The sequence below is a fragment of the Diabrotica undecimpunctata genome, chromosome 1 (assembly GCF_040954645.1).
Source record: "Diabrotica undecimpunctata isolate CICGRU chromosome 1, icDiaUnde3, whole genome shotgun sequence".
Taxonomy (NCBI): domain Eukaryota; kingdom Metazoa; phylum Arthropoda; class Insecta; order Coleoptera; family Chrysomelidae; genus Diabrotica; species Diabrotica undecimpunctata.
In genome coordinates this window covers 65380673-65398838 of record NC_092803.1, presented here as the reverse complement: position 1 = coordinate 65398838, position 18166 = coordinate 65380673, and the positions used below count along the sequence as shown (strand labels likewise).

The window sequence follows — 18166 nt, the reverse complement described above, 5'->3', positions numbered from 1 at the left end:
TATGGCATAAGAATGAACTTAATACAAAATTCATGGTTATGGACAAAACAATATTCAAATAGAAAGATTAAACACGTACAAGTATGTACTTGGGAACATGGTTAACTCCATGGGAAGATTATTGAAATCTCTAGAGGGGATAAGACTACTTCACTGCTATGTTTTTACAACGCTAATCTTCGGCTCTGACGCCTGGATGCTAAAACAATCAGAAATAAAAAAATTGGAAAGACAGAATTACCAATATTGAAGTCCTACGCATAGTTAATAAAAATGAGGAAGTCATTTAAACGATTAAAAAGCGAAAACTTGAATATTTGGGATATGTCATGAGATGATTAAGTTACAGACTGCTACAAATGAATATGGAAGGTAGAAATGAAGATAAACGAGACGGAGGAAAAAAAGCGAACCTCTTAATTGCAAAATCTGAGAAAATGCTTTAAGAAAATTACCTTGTTGATATCCAACCTTCGATTGAAGACAGAACTTTAAGAATACGAATCAATCTCTTTCAGTCAGCTTCCTTCCTACTTTAGTACTGAAAATATAACCTCTGTAACTTTATCTAAAGAATTATTTGACTAAAATATTTAATGGAAAATATTTAAATAATAGGTTGTCATCCATTTAATCAAAGTGTTTTTTATACACAAAATTTTAAAGTACTATACATAATTTGCAACATTATATTACATGTCACGTCTAAAAGCAGAATATATAACTAGTTTGATTTCAACATTTGTAAATTTTTGCATAGCTATTTTAATGCAGCGGCTATTTTTAAAACGCATCTGTTAATTAGTAGCTATCAATGAAATATTACACTAAACGATCTTGCCATAAACAATTCTGATTTGTGGTATTTCGGTGAATCAGAATGACGACGGAATCTACATTCAAACAAAACCTCAAATACCAGATATACCGTTGTATATATATCACAATGTGTTAACAGATCGTTTAATTTCTCAGAAGCTGTGAATCAATCGAAAATCCTTTTAAGCAAGTAAAACAATTGATTCCATCCTAATTATTATATCGAAATTTAAGTGAATCATAGAATCAGTGTCAAAATATAGTGTTTGATTTAACCTTATTACAACTATTCACAGCAATCATCAGTACATGTAAGAATAATAATAAAACTGCAAATAAGCATAAAACCAAAAGCAAATGTTAGTAAAGAGGAACTCACAGCTCCAAAAGAAGCCCTGAATTTTTAATCTCACATTATAACACTAGCAGAAGAACAAGGTTTTAGGTCGGGAAGATCATGCACCGACGCTACATTTATAATGAGGCAAGTACAATAGAAATCATTAGAACACAATAAACCGGCATATCTATCTTTTGTGGACCTTAAGAAGGCATTTGATCGGGTCAAATTAAAGGACGTTATTCACTTATTGTACGCAAGAGAGATACCTCTAGGAATAATCAAAACGATCGAAAATATCTACCAAAACAACACAATAAAAGAAAAAGTAGAATTGAAGCTGGCAATGGGATATGACAGGGAGATTCCCTGAGTCCTTTATTGTTCAATCTGATTTTGATGAAATAATAAAAAAAAGTAAGAACTAAAAAAGGATACCAAATGGGAGAAAAACAACTTAAAATAATCTGCTATGCAGACGACGCAATACTTACTCTCTTAGAATGAAGATGATTTACAACGTATGCTGCACCAATTTAATATAACTGCCAGAAAATTTAACATGTTTATTTCTAGTGGAGTGAAGTGGAAGATCAAGTGAATAGTGCAGTCAGAGCTGCAGGTTGCCTGAATGGAACAATATGGAGTAATAAAAATATCTGAAAAGAAATGAAAGGTAGAATTTACAAAACAGTCATCAGACCAATAATGACATACGCGACAGAAACACGACCTGGACAGAGAAGACAAAAAGGATGTTAGAAACAGCAGAGATAAAAACAGTTAGAAACACTGATTAGTGAGTAAAACACTATGGGACAGAGCTAGAAGTACAGATATACGACGTAGATGCAAGGTGGAGAATATCAAAGACTGGGTAAGAAATAGAAGAGTAGAATGGAATGATCATCTAAGCCGAATGACGTTAAATAGAGTAGCAAAGACGGCAAGAGACGGTTCCCAATAGGAAGACGATCAGTAGGAAGACATACCTGTAAAAGAGAATTAGTATGATCCAAGATAAAAATATACAGAAAAAATTAATTAGCGCAGTCGTCCCACTATAGAACAGGTAAAGAGAATTAATGACTTATGAAATATTTCATTGATAAGAAAATATTATCTTTTAGAACTAGACCTCATAAACTATAAAAAAATATTATCTTCTAGAACTAGACCTCATAACAACAATAAACATTAACCTGAAAACTAACAAACATTTATTTAAAGATAAACTAATTTAAGCGGTTAGAACCTCCTTTTTATCTTTCTTCAACGAAATAAAACAGCATTCAGAATTTCCGTGTTAGTAATATGGGTTTTTTGTAAGTAGTTATAAATATATTGTTGATAAAACGTCAACATTAAAAAAGGTATGTTGAATATAATTAAGTGGATTTTAATATGATTAGTCTCGTTTTATGATTAAGACATATAATTACCATCAAACTTTAATGGGAAGGTAGAAAACAGAACTAAAATGAATATGTTTTTATTTGTTTTTAATATTATTTTTTTTATTGTGTAGTATTCCGTGCATGTTTGAGTAGTTAATAAAAGCATTCATTATCATCACAGTCTGTAGCGTCCACTGCTGAATATAGCCCTCTCTCAGTTGTCTCCCGTGCTCACGATCTGTACCTTGCAGATACAATTTGTTATACAGAGTGTGATAAAAGAAGCTGGACGGTAAAATAATTGAATATTTTCCAAAAATATATCGAATAACACAAAAGCGACCCCCGGCCACACACCCAAGAGCGGTTAGTAGGGCAACTTTGAAATCTCAAATGGGAACCCCATTTTTTATTACATATTTGGATTCCTTATAAAAAAATAAGTAACTTTTATAAGATAGATGGCGGTATAATCGAAAAAAAAACACGTTATTATCGTGAGACCCTAGGAAAATTATGGAAACGGTTTAATATCTCGAGAAATACACTTTCAAATGAAAAACTAAAAAACAAGTGTTTAATATTTTTTAAAATCTATCGAATGACATTAAACACAACCTGCACCGCCACCTCTGATGGTGGGACGGGGGCAACTTTGAAATCATAATTCCTATTATAACGCAACGCTATCTATCAACAATTCGAAAAATGTATAAAAGTTACTTTTTTTATAAGGAATCCAAGTCTGCAATAAAAAATGGGGGATCCCATTATGATTTCGAAGTTGCCCCCTCACCGTTTTAGGGGGTGTGCCTGAAATTTATGTTTGGAGTCATGCGATAGATTTTTGAAAAATATTGAAGCCCCTTGTAACAAATCTAATTTTTGAAATCATTTCTTCAATTTTGCGTTCCTAACACAAGAGTTACTGACCTCTGCTACCATCTGATCTTTTTTAAGGACTCCCTCATTATTTCCCTTTGCATATTGCAGTATCGCATAATCCTCCGATTGAAAAACCGTGCAGTTCCTCCTCAATGCAAAGCTTTCGCTTATTATTGGATTATTGGAGTATATTCCTACCCCTCTCTAATGAATTCTTCTGTATACCAGATCTTATCCTGTTGGTTTTGGTAGTCCTTGTTTCTCCATACATTCCTTTCTGGAATAGGCACCCTGTATGAATTCTTAAAATTGGATCTTTTTGTCATGTGATCTAGTTTCGCATTAAAAATGTCCTTCGTCACAGTCCTTGTGATACTCACATGCTCCGTCCCTTCGTTGCAAAGTTTCAGTACTTGTTTTATTCTGTAGGCTCCCATCGTTGCTTCTCTCTGTATTATCAAATGTGAGGAAAGTCTAGTAGAATCTCTGTAGCTGCTGTTGAAGTATGCAGTATGCATGGCACCAGTTATCCCCGTACTCCCAAGTCTTTGCGCCTTGTTGCGTTTGGCTTTTGCAGCTATTTGAAGTGTCTTTGTCCAGCACATCGTCTCTGCATAGGTGACTGAGGGTTTGGTCATTATCGTGTACACCCAGTGCACCATGTCTGGTTTTAATGTCCATTTCTTCCCATACGTGCGTCTGACCCTCATAAGAGTTGTCACTGTACTGCTTGTTTTTTTTTAATTGCCGGTTCCAGGTAAGTTTTGAGTCTAGTATAACCTTTACCTCTCCCTTTAGCTGAATTTCTTGTTCCTGCAGCTTAAGAGGATCTAATCCCTCTAATTTCCGTCTGCGTGTGGAAGCGGCTATGGTAGATTTTTGCGAACTTATATTTAGCCCCTCTCTATCAAGTCCATTGTCTCACTAGTTCTAAGGCCTCGTTCATTACGATCTCTGACTACCGTATTGTAGTACTTCCCTTTTGAGATGATTACCAAATCATCCGCATATCCAATTTGTTTTATAACCATTTGCCTTTAAAGTCCCTATTAGTCCGTCCACCACCAGATTCCACAGCAGTGGGGACAGAACTCCCCCCTGTGGACATCTTCTGTCGGCCCGGGCCAACACGGTTCCTCCAAGGATAGTTCTGTTTACTACTAGAGCAGATTCTCTAATGATTTTTGTAGGAATGATATTAGACTTTTGTTTAGTTTAGATTAGTTCCTGTTCTTTTTGTAATAACACTGAATATATACTATCCATTCCGGGTGATTTATACGGCTCGCATGAGTTTATTGCCCATGCTATTTTTTCATAGATTACAATCTTTTTGTCGGTCTGCCAGTTAGTTCTTGACGACTTCTGCAAAGCCTCATTGCCTGCTGATCCCCACTCAATTGGTGATTCAACTATTTGTGATCCAGGAAAGTGCACTCTGAAGAGCTCTTCACTCGTGTCTCGTATTGTATTGGTATACTTGCTCTTATCATTTAGGAGTGAGTTAATTGGTTGTGTTTTCTCCATTGAGAGCACCTTTTGAAGTTTAGTATACGCATACGTGTAAAGGGGTATAAATAAATGCAATTGTGAGGGAGAGACATTAAAATTAAAATAGTTGTTCTAGAAGAGGATGTATCGTTTATGATGTTCCAAACTGAAATAATTTGTAATTCAGCACAAACTATTCTATTATATTACCCCTAACTGACTGTTTTTTTTATAAATAGGCATATCAAGGATTCTCTGATATTTTTTTTATAAATTAGTTGTTTATATATTTTTCTTTGTGCGACTTAATACTATCAACAGAGCATCTCTTGACCTAATGGTTCAAGCCAAATGTTGCAATTAGCATTGAACGTTTGAAATATCTATCGATTCTGTCAACGCCTTGGACTATTCAAATTATGTAAATTATGCAAAACATGCGGGAATTCGTGCGTTGCAATACACTAACGTCCTCAATAAAAAATGCCGAGGATCCATCCACTCGTTACACAACTAACTTTATGGGTCTTATCAAATTTGATTAATGGCCAAAATTCTTAAGTATTGTTTTTATACAATAACAACATTTGATGGTCGTGTTTATCATAGTGTTTGTGTACGACATTAAAATAAATTTATATATTTCAATAAATAAATAAAAAGGAAAGATAACGATAATGTGAATATTCATAGGAAGACCGCAACCATGACAAGTTTATGTATCTTTTATTCTTTATGACTTCATACAATTGTTTACGAGCCTTTGGAACTGCGTTTTTACAAAATAAACGCTGGAGAGAGAATTTATAAAAATCAGAACAGTAGCACTTCACTTAATAGGCTCCGAGCCTAATAAAAGAACAACTTTTAGTCAATTTTATATTGTCTTGGTGAAAAAACAGTTTTTTCTTCTTCATTTGTCTCCGGTTTTTTTTTCAATTTTTTCCTTAAAACGTAATATAATATTCGCTATTGATGGTTCTTAATTTTTTAAGAAAATAGAGTAATAAACCAAGGACGAACAACTTGATCATCCCAAAATTGTAAAGCCAAAACCTTGCTACCTCTTTGTGGCTTTGGACTGCTTTCGCCTGCTGTTATCCGTTCTTCTGACTGCCGATTTGATTTTGGGGTGAAGTGGGGAATGCATTGCTACATATCGACGGCAATTTCCTGTTTACTGCGGTGAAAAAGTTGCAAGCACCGCTTTGATTCGTCTATGCGTTGTTGTTTTTGATTGACTGTGAGAAAATGCGGCATCTCCCTTCTCATATCTTTAACTCTTGTCATATCTCATAGAACTTTAAAATGCGATAGGCCAAAACGATTTTTAATTTGATTTTGTATACTTTTTATGTTTACCGAGACAGCTGCCGAATTTTGACGACTAGGACCTTCAGTATCAATGTCTGTACTAGCGCGTTTAAAGCCAGCGTACCACACTTTAATCGTTCTTTCCGACGGATCTGAACCTGTATAACTCTTAACAAGCATTGCCCTAATTGCTTTTATTTTTCCCATCAGAAACAAATGCTTTATTAACACCTGAAATTAAGATTTGTTTTGAAAATTTAAAAATTAGCATGCATTAAACCATTGTAACCTGTAAATAATGATCCAATTCAGTTCAAATTTTAAAAGGTGATGTTTGAATGTTGATCCTTTATAACATTATTTCATTTGTGTTTGTAGCACTATCTATATGTCGGGTATGTTCTTAGTATACTTTATAAAGATTATCTCTGCTTTTAGTATAAAAGCAATAGGGTACTCCTTTGTCCCTAAGGAAATGTCTCAAAACGCGGATGAACCAGTTTTGTGGTCAACGGCATATGAATGCACAAGTCAAGGTGAAACCATCGCATTAAAGGTTCACGTGAACATCCCAAGAGAAAAAAATGGCTAGTCATTAACAGATTTCGTTCCCTAATCCTTAGATCAAGCCAAACCTTAGATCGTCAAGGGGTGCTAAGAATCCCCACGAATAAAGTTAGGCACCGCCCGAAAGTGGTAAGTGGAATAAGAATATGATCAAAATAGGCACTTGAAACGCTCAATTTTTATTTAAAGCGGAAAAATCTGACAACGTGAGAGAAACGAGGAAATGAAAAGATACATTCTAGGTGTCAGTGAAGTAAGATGGCCCGGAGTAGGACAAATTGGCATTGATGACTGTACAATTTTTTGGACACGTACAGAGAATGTCAGACCATCATATCGGATTTACAGCTACCTGAGCGAAAAAAATGAGGAAGACCGAAAACAACATGGCTAAATGGAGTCTAAAAGGCAATGTCAGAAAAAGATGTTCGACCAGGGTCGATAGACGTAAATGTAGACTGGGAACCGGAAGGCGCAGGATTCTATAAACCGGACATTATATATAACAACAATCCTCAACATTACAATAGTATAGCAATAACAATGTGCCAAAAATGTAAAATCTTTGAAAAAAATTGTTGCTGTATCGGATTGACTAGCTTTAATACACATAAACGCCTATCCAAAACACACAGACATCATTCAAGGGAGAGGGGATGTCATGGTTTAGTTATCTAATGAAGAAAGTTTCATTATCAGTTAGCGCTACAGCCCTTCGTGAGCCCTGGCCTGCCTCAAAACATTCTTCCATCCTTCCCCTTCGAGTGTCTGTCTTCTCCATCCCGTTACTCCAATCTCCCTTAAATACCACCCAAAACAGGCTAAGGTATGATAACCCTAACAGAACAGTCCCTGGTCTTCCGAGTCTGGGAGTTAGTTTTAGGAAAAAAAGCATATTGTTACGAGAGCTGAAATAAACAGAAACCGGACAAAGAAAGTTTAATGGTATCAAATACATGATTCCAACTCAAAGAAAGGCGGCTGTATACATTGAGGCAGTCAGGTGATAATCAGCAAAATATGTTGAAAAACGAAATTGACTCTACTGGTTGACAGCCGAAATAGGAATGGAATCGGAGGGAGTAAAAACATATTCTGGTTAAGATATTAGATCTAACTATAATACCGTGGTTTGAAAACTTGACCTAAGATTCAAAAATGTCTTAAGGGACAAAAAATTCGAAGATTTTGAGAAACTAAAAGAACTAGTAATAAAATAGAACACAATACGTCGCTAAATACTCAAATCAGGGAAACTGCAACTGGAAAAATAAAAAGAAGTAGAAGATACTTGGTAATATTTCAAAAACGCAATATGTGAAGTACTGGAAAGTGAACTGGGAGCTAGAGAAAGATTATAAGATTAATAAAAGAAGCAAAGGAAAGCTGGATGGAAAAAAAGTGTCAACAACTTAGTCAGCTACAAAATAAGCATGGTAATTTTAATAATATAGACGAGAAAGTGAAAACTACCGTCCAACTATTTAAAAAACTACCGTCCGATCAGTTTGCCCTCACACATATATACACTTTTCACAAAAATTATCAAAAAAGACTGGACGCTAAGTTAGACTTTTATCAGCCTACAGAACAAGCTGGATTTAGATCGGAACACAGCACTAACGACTACTTACTAGGGATAAAGAACCTGATAGAGAAGTCTGCAGAATACAACAAACCATTGGCACTGATATTGTGAACTACGAGAAAACATTCGATATCATGAGCCATTAGAAAATGTTAAAAGCATTAACAGAATGCCGAATAGACCATCGCTACACTAACATAATCAAATATATCTACCAAAATTCCACATCTAGCGTAAGACTATCTGAACAAGAAACAAATAAATTCTGTATACAGCGGGGAGTACGGCAAGTAGGCACCGTCTCTCCAAAGTTATTAATGATTCTTTTAAAACATACTTGTAAGAAGGCAGATCTGAACGAGCATGGTATCAACATAAATGGAGAGAAGCTCAGTCATTTGAGATTTGTAGATGACATCGTCCTTATAGCCGATCGTATGGATATCACGTTCCTTGGAGGTCGGACTAAAGATTAATATGAACAAGTCGCAAATAATGACTAATCTGTTGCTTAATCGAAATATTGCTGTTGACGTGTGAGCTCCCACGTCGCATAGGATTAGCCTGGGCAGCGTTTGGTAAATTAAACTATGTATTTAAGTCGGACCTACCAATATGCCTCAAAAGGAAAATCTTTGACCAATGTTTGTTACCTGTACTCATTTATGGAGCGGAAACATTAACACTCAAAAAAAGGTATTGTATACGATTCGCGTGACTCTGAGTGCTATGGAGCGCCAGATATTGGGTGTTTCTCTGAGAGTCCGAATCCCAAATGAAGAAATACGTCGTAGAACAAAAACAACAGACTCCATCGAAAAAATCGCGTCGCTAAAATGGAATGGGGCAGGACACATCGCATGCCCTCTCCCATATATTTCGGTCTAAAAGTGTCCACCGAAATACAAAGATGAGAATCTACAAAACTTTAATTCGGCCAATAGCATGTTATGGCAGCGAAGCATGGGTCCTGAAAGAAACATCCAAAAACAAACTCGACACATTCGAAAGAAAAGTACTGAGGAGAATACTAGGACCTGTGAGGGAAAACGGAATCTTCAGAATTCGATATAACAACGAGCTCTATCAACTGTATAAGGAAACACCCCTGTCAGACTTCATTAGAATACAAAGATTGCAATGGGCCGGACATGTGATACGAATGGGAGAGGATAGGCTACCAAAACGAGCACTGAACGCCAGAATGCAGGGAAAGAGACCAGTTGGAAAGCCAAGAAAGCGCTGGGAAGACACAGTAAGCAGCGACGCACAAGCACTTTTAGGAGTCCGTGTATGGAGAAGAGCAGCCACAGACAGACAAGGGTGGAGGCAAAAAATAAAGGAGGCCAAGGCTCATTTTGGGCTGTAGTGCCGTAGAAGAAGAAGGACACATCGCCAGATTAACAGACAACCGATGGACAAAACGTAATGTCGAGTGGAGATCAAGACAAGAAGCACTACGGAGCAGAAGACGCCCGTTAACCAGATCAACTGACGACCTGAAGCGTTTAAGTAGTAACTGGATGAAAGCCGCACAAGACAGAGACAGATAGAAAGAGCTGAGGGAGACCTATGTCCAGCAGTGGATGCATACAGTTTAATGATGATGAAGAAAGTGAAAGAAATGACAGGAGCTAGAACAATGGACAAAATATATAAATCTTATTTAATTAAAGTCTCAAAACGAATATTATTTATCTAGAACGATCTAGCCAGTTAACTCAAAATATGCTGTACCAATACAACAAGCCATTACGGTACCAGGTGATGCGATTAACTATTTTTATGAGGGAATAAGTATTATAATGGTAAAAAAAGTAGTAAAGTCTTACATTAAAGTTTGCCTTGAAAAGTATTGTGTCAAACAGGAAACTGACTTTTAAGTAATGACTAATTTAAAGAATGTTGTTACGGTTTGAACAGTGGCATACTTAATACAATTATTACAGGTAATTCAAATATTGTATAAGTCATGGACGTATAAACTAAGTTTATCATGTAAACATGTAACAGTGTAATGAATACCTCAACTCTATTTGTTTTACACTTGTGTAGAATGTCGTGCGGTTATTGAATGAAAAATATTTTATGAAAAAAAAATCCGTTTTAAATGTTTTTTTTGTCTACTTCCAATCATGGGATAAGAAACTTAGTGGTATAAGAAACGTAGGTCCGAAACGGATATAATGACCGATTTGAAATATTAAATATAAAATAATTTGCTTATATCAAGCTATAAAAGTATTATCATGTTATTAAATAAGGTATTTGTTATTTTTAGGTAAAGATGTACCAGATAGTAGCAAAGCGGGAAATAGTTCCAAAGAAAACGACAGGCACCATGTGGAGATTCATCAAGCCACTAGCAGAACGTCGGTATATACTACCAGTACTAAGGTAAATACATATAATCATGATTTTCGTTTGCTACTTTCATCAGTATTCGAATCTTTCATACCAGGCCAGTGCAAGCTTTGAGACAGAATATGTTAAGAATTATGCTCAATATCGAAATAATAAGTTCCAATTGAAGGAATAGCCAAATAATGATTTCTTTGAAGGAAAAAGAGTGAACCACTTCCTTCGAAATCGAATCATTCAACAACACAACATTTGACAGGTCGATTCAAATAATTTGTTTTGGGCACCCAAACATCGAATTGATAGAATATCCGACATTTAAACCTGATTTGAAACCAAGTGACTTCTTTTTAAAATACAAAAAAAAAATAAATTGTGGGATTATCGTTTCTAAGTGTCTAAAGAAGCAGTTTACGTATTTAAAACCCATTTTATGGATGTAACCAGTTGGCAATTAAAAATGCTTGGTTTATTGGTCTAACGAAATCAAAAGATTATCGCTCTTCATAGAGAGTATTTTGAAAAACAACAAATCTATTTTCGATTATAAATATTTATTAATAAACCATATAATTAAAATGTTTCGAGTAATCCGTATCACTTGCTAAACATTTACAATGTTTCCATAAACGTCCAATTTGGTATACAACATTAAGCAAATATTGAAACTATCATTCTAGGAGATAACGTAATCTGCTTGACTCTACGATAAACACAATCTTGTCTGTTTGCAAGGATTATGACATATTTATAGTAACTGAACAGCACAATCGATACAGGCATCGAGGGAGAAGACGTAGAATCTTTATTTGGCCATTTTCGACGTATTATGTTGTTGTTTACTATTGACATGTTAACTCATATAAAAGTTTAATCAGAAAAAATATCAGAAATAGACAACAAGATAAAAATTTAGAGAAAAACATATTTTTGAAAATAAATATGTATATCATCATCATCATCATTCTCAGCATATTCTACCAATTATGGTGTAGCCGCCCTTATATATTAATTCTTCATATCTGCCCATGATTGTCTAAAATTCACTTTTCTGTGCCATCTTGTACCGGCTTGTTTCCTTAAGTCATAGTCCCATCTTAAATTTGGACGTCTTCTTGGTCTCTTGACGCCTTTTGGATACCACAGTGTAATTCTATTGGACCACATATTGTCAGTTCTTCTCGCTAAATGTCTCGCCCACTGCCATTTTAAAGATTTAATTCTGTGGATTACATCAGTGACCTTGGTTTTGTGCCTGATTCATTATATTCTTTTTCGATCTATCTTTGTTATACCTAGGATGCATTACTCCATTGATCTTTGAGTGACTTTGAGTTTCGATATTATCTCTTTCTTTAGTGTCCAAGTTTCGTAGCCTTGTTTTATGATTGGTAGTATACACTGATCGAATGCTTTTTTCTTCTTCGGTGGATTGGCATCTTCGATTTGAATATAACTGAATTTTTACCAAAAGATGTCCAAGCAAGTTTCATTTTTTTGTTGATTTCTGGAAGTAAGGAGCCAGATTTATGTATTAATTGTCCCAAATATGCATACTCATCTACCGTCTCAAGTGCAGTGTTGTTTATTATTACATCTTGGACATCCACTAGCTCGTTGTACTTGGTTTTTGTTTTTGTCAAGTTTATTTTTAGGCCAACTTCATTGCTAGCTGCATTTAGGTCGCTTATAAGTTCTTGTAGTTCTGTAGGATTATTAGCAATCAGAACGATGTCGTCTACAAATTTTAGAAGGCTGAGGTATTCTTAATCAATGAATATTCCTTTGTTCTGTTAGTTCATTTTGTTGAATATATTTTCTAGAGTTGCAGTGAAGAGCTTTGGTAATATTGCGTCTCCTTGTCGGACGTCTCTGGTAGTGGAAGATTCTGGAGTGTTTTCATAAATTTTTACCTTAGCTTTTGCTTGTCTGTCTATATTTGCTAAAGTTTCTATATACGGTTTGTCAATGCCTTCGTTGCTCAAAACTTCTATTACTGCCTTGGGATATACAGAATCGAAAGCCTTCTCGAAATCTATGAAGGTTAATGATAGCGGTACTTCATGGTCTTTAGCTCTACTCATTAGTTCTCGAAGTGTATGAATATGATCTGTGGTGCTGAATCCACTTCTGAAGCCAGCTTGTTCTCTCGGCTGTGCAGCATCTAATGCGTTTGTTAATCTGTTGTTGATGATCTTTGTAAATATCTTGTATATGATTGGTAATAGACTTATAGGTCTGTAGTTTTTGATATCCTCTTTGCTACCTTTCTTATGAATGAGAATTATGTTTGCTGTATTCCAGTGGTCTGTTATGCATCTCGATCTTAGGCAGTTCGTAAATATGCCTGGTAAGATTTTCCAGGTTTTATTGCCAGCGTATTGAAACAGTTCCACTGTTATACCATCTATTCAGCCTGCTTTACCGCTTTTCATTTTTGTAATTGTTGATTCTACTTCTTCCGAAAGGACTTCTAGTAAATCTTCTTGGTTACTGATTACTTCTTTAAGTGTGTCAGGGGCTTTGTATAGTTCGCTGTAGAATTTAGTCACGAGTTGTATTATTTCATTTATGTCTGTAATTCTAGTGTTCTCGTTTGTTTGAGCAACGATTTTCTTCTTCCCAATGATTAATGCTTTTCTTGTTTTCTTATAGTTTTTCCTGTTTTCGATTGCATTTTCTACCAGTCTTTCATTGTACATTCTTATGTCTTCCTTAATACTTTTCCTTATTGTCTTACAAAGTTCAGTGTATTGTATTCTCTGTATGTTACTACTGTATGTTGCTATTTACTTTTATTTCTCTTCTTTGTTTTAGCATTATTGTAGTTTTATAAGACAGTTTACATGTTCATTTTGTTGTTGCGGGCCTCCGATTTCTTTGGCATCTTTCAAGGATGATATCCATTAATTGATAGCTGTCGATTTGGTCATGTAATCTTTCGTCAATTGTCCTTTGGTAGTGATCTGAGTTTTCTTTTAGATTGTTAATATTTATAACGGTTACTCTTGGTTTTCTGTTTAATTTTATTCTCTCTAGTTTCAGATCTAGAACAATTTTTGCTCTAATTAGTCTATGGTCGCTGCCTCTTCGAAATTTATTTATTACACTGACATCTTTTATTGTAGCAATCTTGTTGGTTATAATGAAGATTATATATTATTTCCGTTCAAACTGAAATTTTAGAAAAAAAAAAAACATTTTTTGTCGTAGAAAATTGAAAAGGAAAAACTTTCCATAAAACGCAAATTCATTATAAGTTAAAGTTACATTCCAATAACAATAATAAAACATTTACAAACGTATACATACATGACATGTACGTTATACAAACATTAATTTAAAATTCTAAAATACCTGGTTGATTAGGTTGAGATCTTTTTTTTTGATAAGAAAAGTTTTTGGTAGACTAAAAATGTTTTCATCTTTTTTACAAGTTGAAGCGTAGATGGAACCATACTTTGATATTATTTTCAAATATACAGGGCCACCCATAATGACAGATCGGAACAAACCTATCTTTTTTTATTATAACATCCTGGATATTTTTAAGTTATTGAACTCTTTTCGATGTTATCATTTTTGCAAAATCAGGTTTTGCAATGCTATATACGAGGTAATTTAAAATAATTATATATTTTTTTTTATTAATTTCGTAGTAACATTAACACCCTGTAGAATTTTAGAGATTTGACACCAAAAAATTTATTATGTTCACAAGATCTTTATAGTACATTTGAAAATAATTGATATTACAAATTTTATAGCAAAGATCTAAATTCATTGTTGGTCAAGCAGAAAAAACGTAATAATTGATACCTTCTTATATGATTTTTCACTCGACTTTAATATGACCACTCCGACAAACCTTAAATATAATATACATATCATAAAATGCAAATGAGCAAATCCTAAGGGAGTAAGCAATAACTGACTCCTCAATGACTGAGAACATAAAATTACTTTAATATAAAAAACTAAAATGTCAATATTACGTACCCACATTAATTGTTATAAAAATACTATTATTGGTTTAGGACATTTCCTTACAATTTAATAACAAATATATTTCGGGTACTAGCGTCATATAAACTTGTAATTAGTAATATAAATATATATTTACATACCAAATACATAAGTTGTCTTCTTCCGATAAGGAGGCATCATCAGCATCATCGGATTCTTCATTTTCCACAAAAATAATAATTGGTTCTATTGTTGCCTCTATTAACATATCGAGTTTCCAGAATATTTCTTCCTCTGTTATGACACGTCTTATAGCTTTTTGCCAATTGTCACATGAAATTTTTGATATGGAGTCAGATAATAGTTGACAAACTACTTGAAGTTTAAATGTTGTATTATTTCTCGCTACATATTCCTTCATTTGAGCACAGATTAGTTCTATGGGGTTAAGTTCACAGTGAAAAGGTGATATGAATGGTAATTGGCATTGTCCATGACTATTACAGAATTGGTCGGTAATAAATCTATCATTTGACTGAAATATTCCTCAAAAACATCAGCAGCCATTTCTTCATGGTAGTCGTTCGTAGAATTTGAAATAAAATCTAGCAAAACTCTATCAACCAATCATTTATCTCCTCTAATATGAGTGATAATTAAACGGCGACTTTTACTATTTGGAAATTTTAAGCCCGTAGACAAACCTGTAAATGCTTGACGATCATTTGTAACCAGTTTATCTTGCCAAACTTTTTTTACAAAATGCTCCTCATTTATTCATGTTTTATATAAATCATCAATACTTTTAGCTTCTCTCCTCAATTTTCGAATTGCCCTTAAATATTGCCTCCTTTAACAAATAATTTCTTTTTTCTATATGAGCGCAGATTTATTGTTATTCTCATAAACGAATCCTAATTCACGTAAAGTTTTCCACAATTTATCTCTTAATGTTCGGCAAAGATTCTTCTTCATTAATGTCTAGTAATAGTTTATCCAAAGTAGGAATCTGTTTTTGTAAACAAAATGAATGAAATTTTAGAATCGATTGTTCACAGTATCGTCTATATGAATGGGTTTTCTCCTTGTTGACGTTTTAGGTGCTTCTGTAATACTTCCACTTTTTCGTTGCTTTAAAAGTCTATAAATAGTTGCTTCTCCAATTCCGCTCATATCTGAACACTTAGAAACTATACTCCGAATAGTACTTGTAAAATGTTCATATACAAGAGCATCATGTACATTTAACACTAAAGTTTTCATTGGCGCGGTTAAATGACACTTTAATTTCACAGGAGTAAAATTAGACGTTTGTGACATTTTTACTACACAATTTCACTTATTAATATCGCTTTTCATCATAGAACTAACAATTTTGCGTGTTTTAATCACAGAACTTCACAAACACAACCTGTTAATCTTAATTAAAATGATTTACAATCGGCAAAACACATTCAGCTGCTTGGATATTTTAATCCTTTCTAAGAAAGTTGAGGGCTTTTAAATAGACCTCCCCCTTTTTGAAAATTGTAAATATTTTGTACCTATAGAGATTACGTACTTATATCATTTGTTGATTAGAATTACTACAAAATTTAAGACAAGAATTGAAATAAATTGGTATGTTTAAAAATTTTAGGCAAAACCCAAACATTTTCAGAACAATGCTAAATAATTTATTTTAGAAAATCTCCGTCACTGTTTTATAATATGTTATCTTGGGTTTTATTTTACGTGCTATTTTACTTGTAAAATTTGTGCTATCAATCATTTTCAAATGTACTCTGGTATAGTATACTACTGCCCAAAATTAATAACATAGCATATGCTTTTCCTATACCAAATTACTTTAATTTATGAGTTATTCGTGATTCTTTACATTCCCATTATTGCATGAATCTTAGTGCATTAGACATGATACTGTGCTGTTCGTTTGCCATAACAGTAGACGTGGGTTAGTAGAGCGGATATTGGTAGAAGATGCAAAATATTTAATGCCATCTATAACGTTTTACATAATAATCTATAACATATCCCATGAGAAGGGCCAGTGTAGTTATCGAGAGGCATCTTCGAAGATATTGCATTATTTTTTTTATATATTTAATTGCAAAAAAATTAGACCTTCCAGAAAAATTTGGATTTTGTGCATTTTTTACAGTGTTATTTCATATTGTGAAACGATACCTGTATTATAATATATACCTGTATTTAAAAATTAGCCAGTTGATCAATACCATTTTTGTAATTTAATATTTGGAAAAACTCCTGTATTATATTCTAGGAGGCATATTGATAACCCCATTGGTATGCCAGATGACACCTACTTAATAGCGGATATAGAGTGATCGGGTATACTTAAATTTTCGAGGTACTTAAATTACATAAAAAAGACAAAGTATATGGCTTTAGTGAATAATATAAGCAACAGTCAAATTAATACAAAAAATACTAATAATTTATTCTTTTGAGGTTGTAGTCCGTCTAATCTAAAGCGTCTTTGAATTCAATCGTTTATAAGTACTTAATTTTAAAAACATTTCTTTGTTTTAGTTTTTTTTTAATTCGTGGCAACCAAGATTGGGAAAGTCATTAGTGGGAAAGAAATCATCGTCATGTTATGACGTCTGTGCTCTATTCTGGTGACGAGAAATGTATTAGAAATTAGAAACTCGTGCAACAACAAACTAAACGTATGAGCGTTATACTTATTGCTTGTTACAGCGCAGAAGAATGAATGAGATACCATTCAAATGATCAAAGAGTCACTATACACACGATGATATAGGTACATTTTATTAAATTGCAGGAAGATATTAAGTTAATAGCTTTTAGCAAATCCGTTTTAACTTTTATTTCGAACTATCCGGTATATTTCAGTTTTTGTTGGAAATACTTTTAGTACCAGGCAATTCCATTGGCTCCAGTAGGACTTGACTTATGGACTACATACACTAATGTCTTGTCAAGAAGGTCTCTCCCCTCGACGTATCCTATCCAATACTCTTTATACATGGTTCATCTGCTTTGGCATCTTGCAGCTGTTAAGTCTGCCATTGATCATTCATGAGGGTGGTTCGTCTCACGGGGCAAAGTGTTTCCTCTAATTTAAGACAGTGATTACAATTTGTACTGTATGGCCGTCTCGAAAGAGCATTAGTATTTAAATGAACTCTTCCAGCCCTGTGTTCGCGCTCATTGGCATCACGTTAGAAACTACTTTCCGTACCAGTTCCTCCAGACGTTCATCGTTTTGTTTGTCGCCTTCTTCGAAGTTTCCTTTTCGATAGGTTCGTGAAGCTTGACTAGCTGTTTCGTGTTCCAAGGCAATAGCGAGCGCTTCATCTAAAAATTTCAGTTTTGTTAATCGTAAAGCTTTCTTTAGTTCACTGTCATTCAACCCATTGACGAAGGTATCCAGAGCAATTTCTTCCAAAA

At 34.1% G+C, this 18166-nt stretch overlaps 1 protein-coding gene across 7 annotated transcripts in view; it reads left to right on the top strand.

Moving 5' to 3' along the window:
• The window catches only part of LOC140450210 (E3 ubiquitin-protein ligase RNF19A-like), a 246140-nt gene that overhangs the window by 140719 nt on the left and 87255 nt on the right, over window positions 1-18166 (top strand). For all 7 annotated transcript variants that reach the window (XM_072543693.1, XM_072543721.1, XM_072543729.1 and 4 more), the window contains one exon: window positions 10683-10798. In XM_072543693.1, the coding sequence (XP_072399794.1) occupies window positions 10683-10798 (116 nt within the window). The remainder of the gene's footprint in view (window positions 1-10682; window positions 10799-18166) is intronic.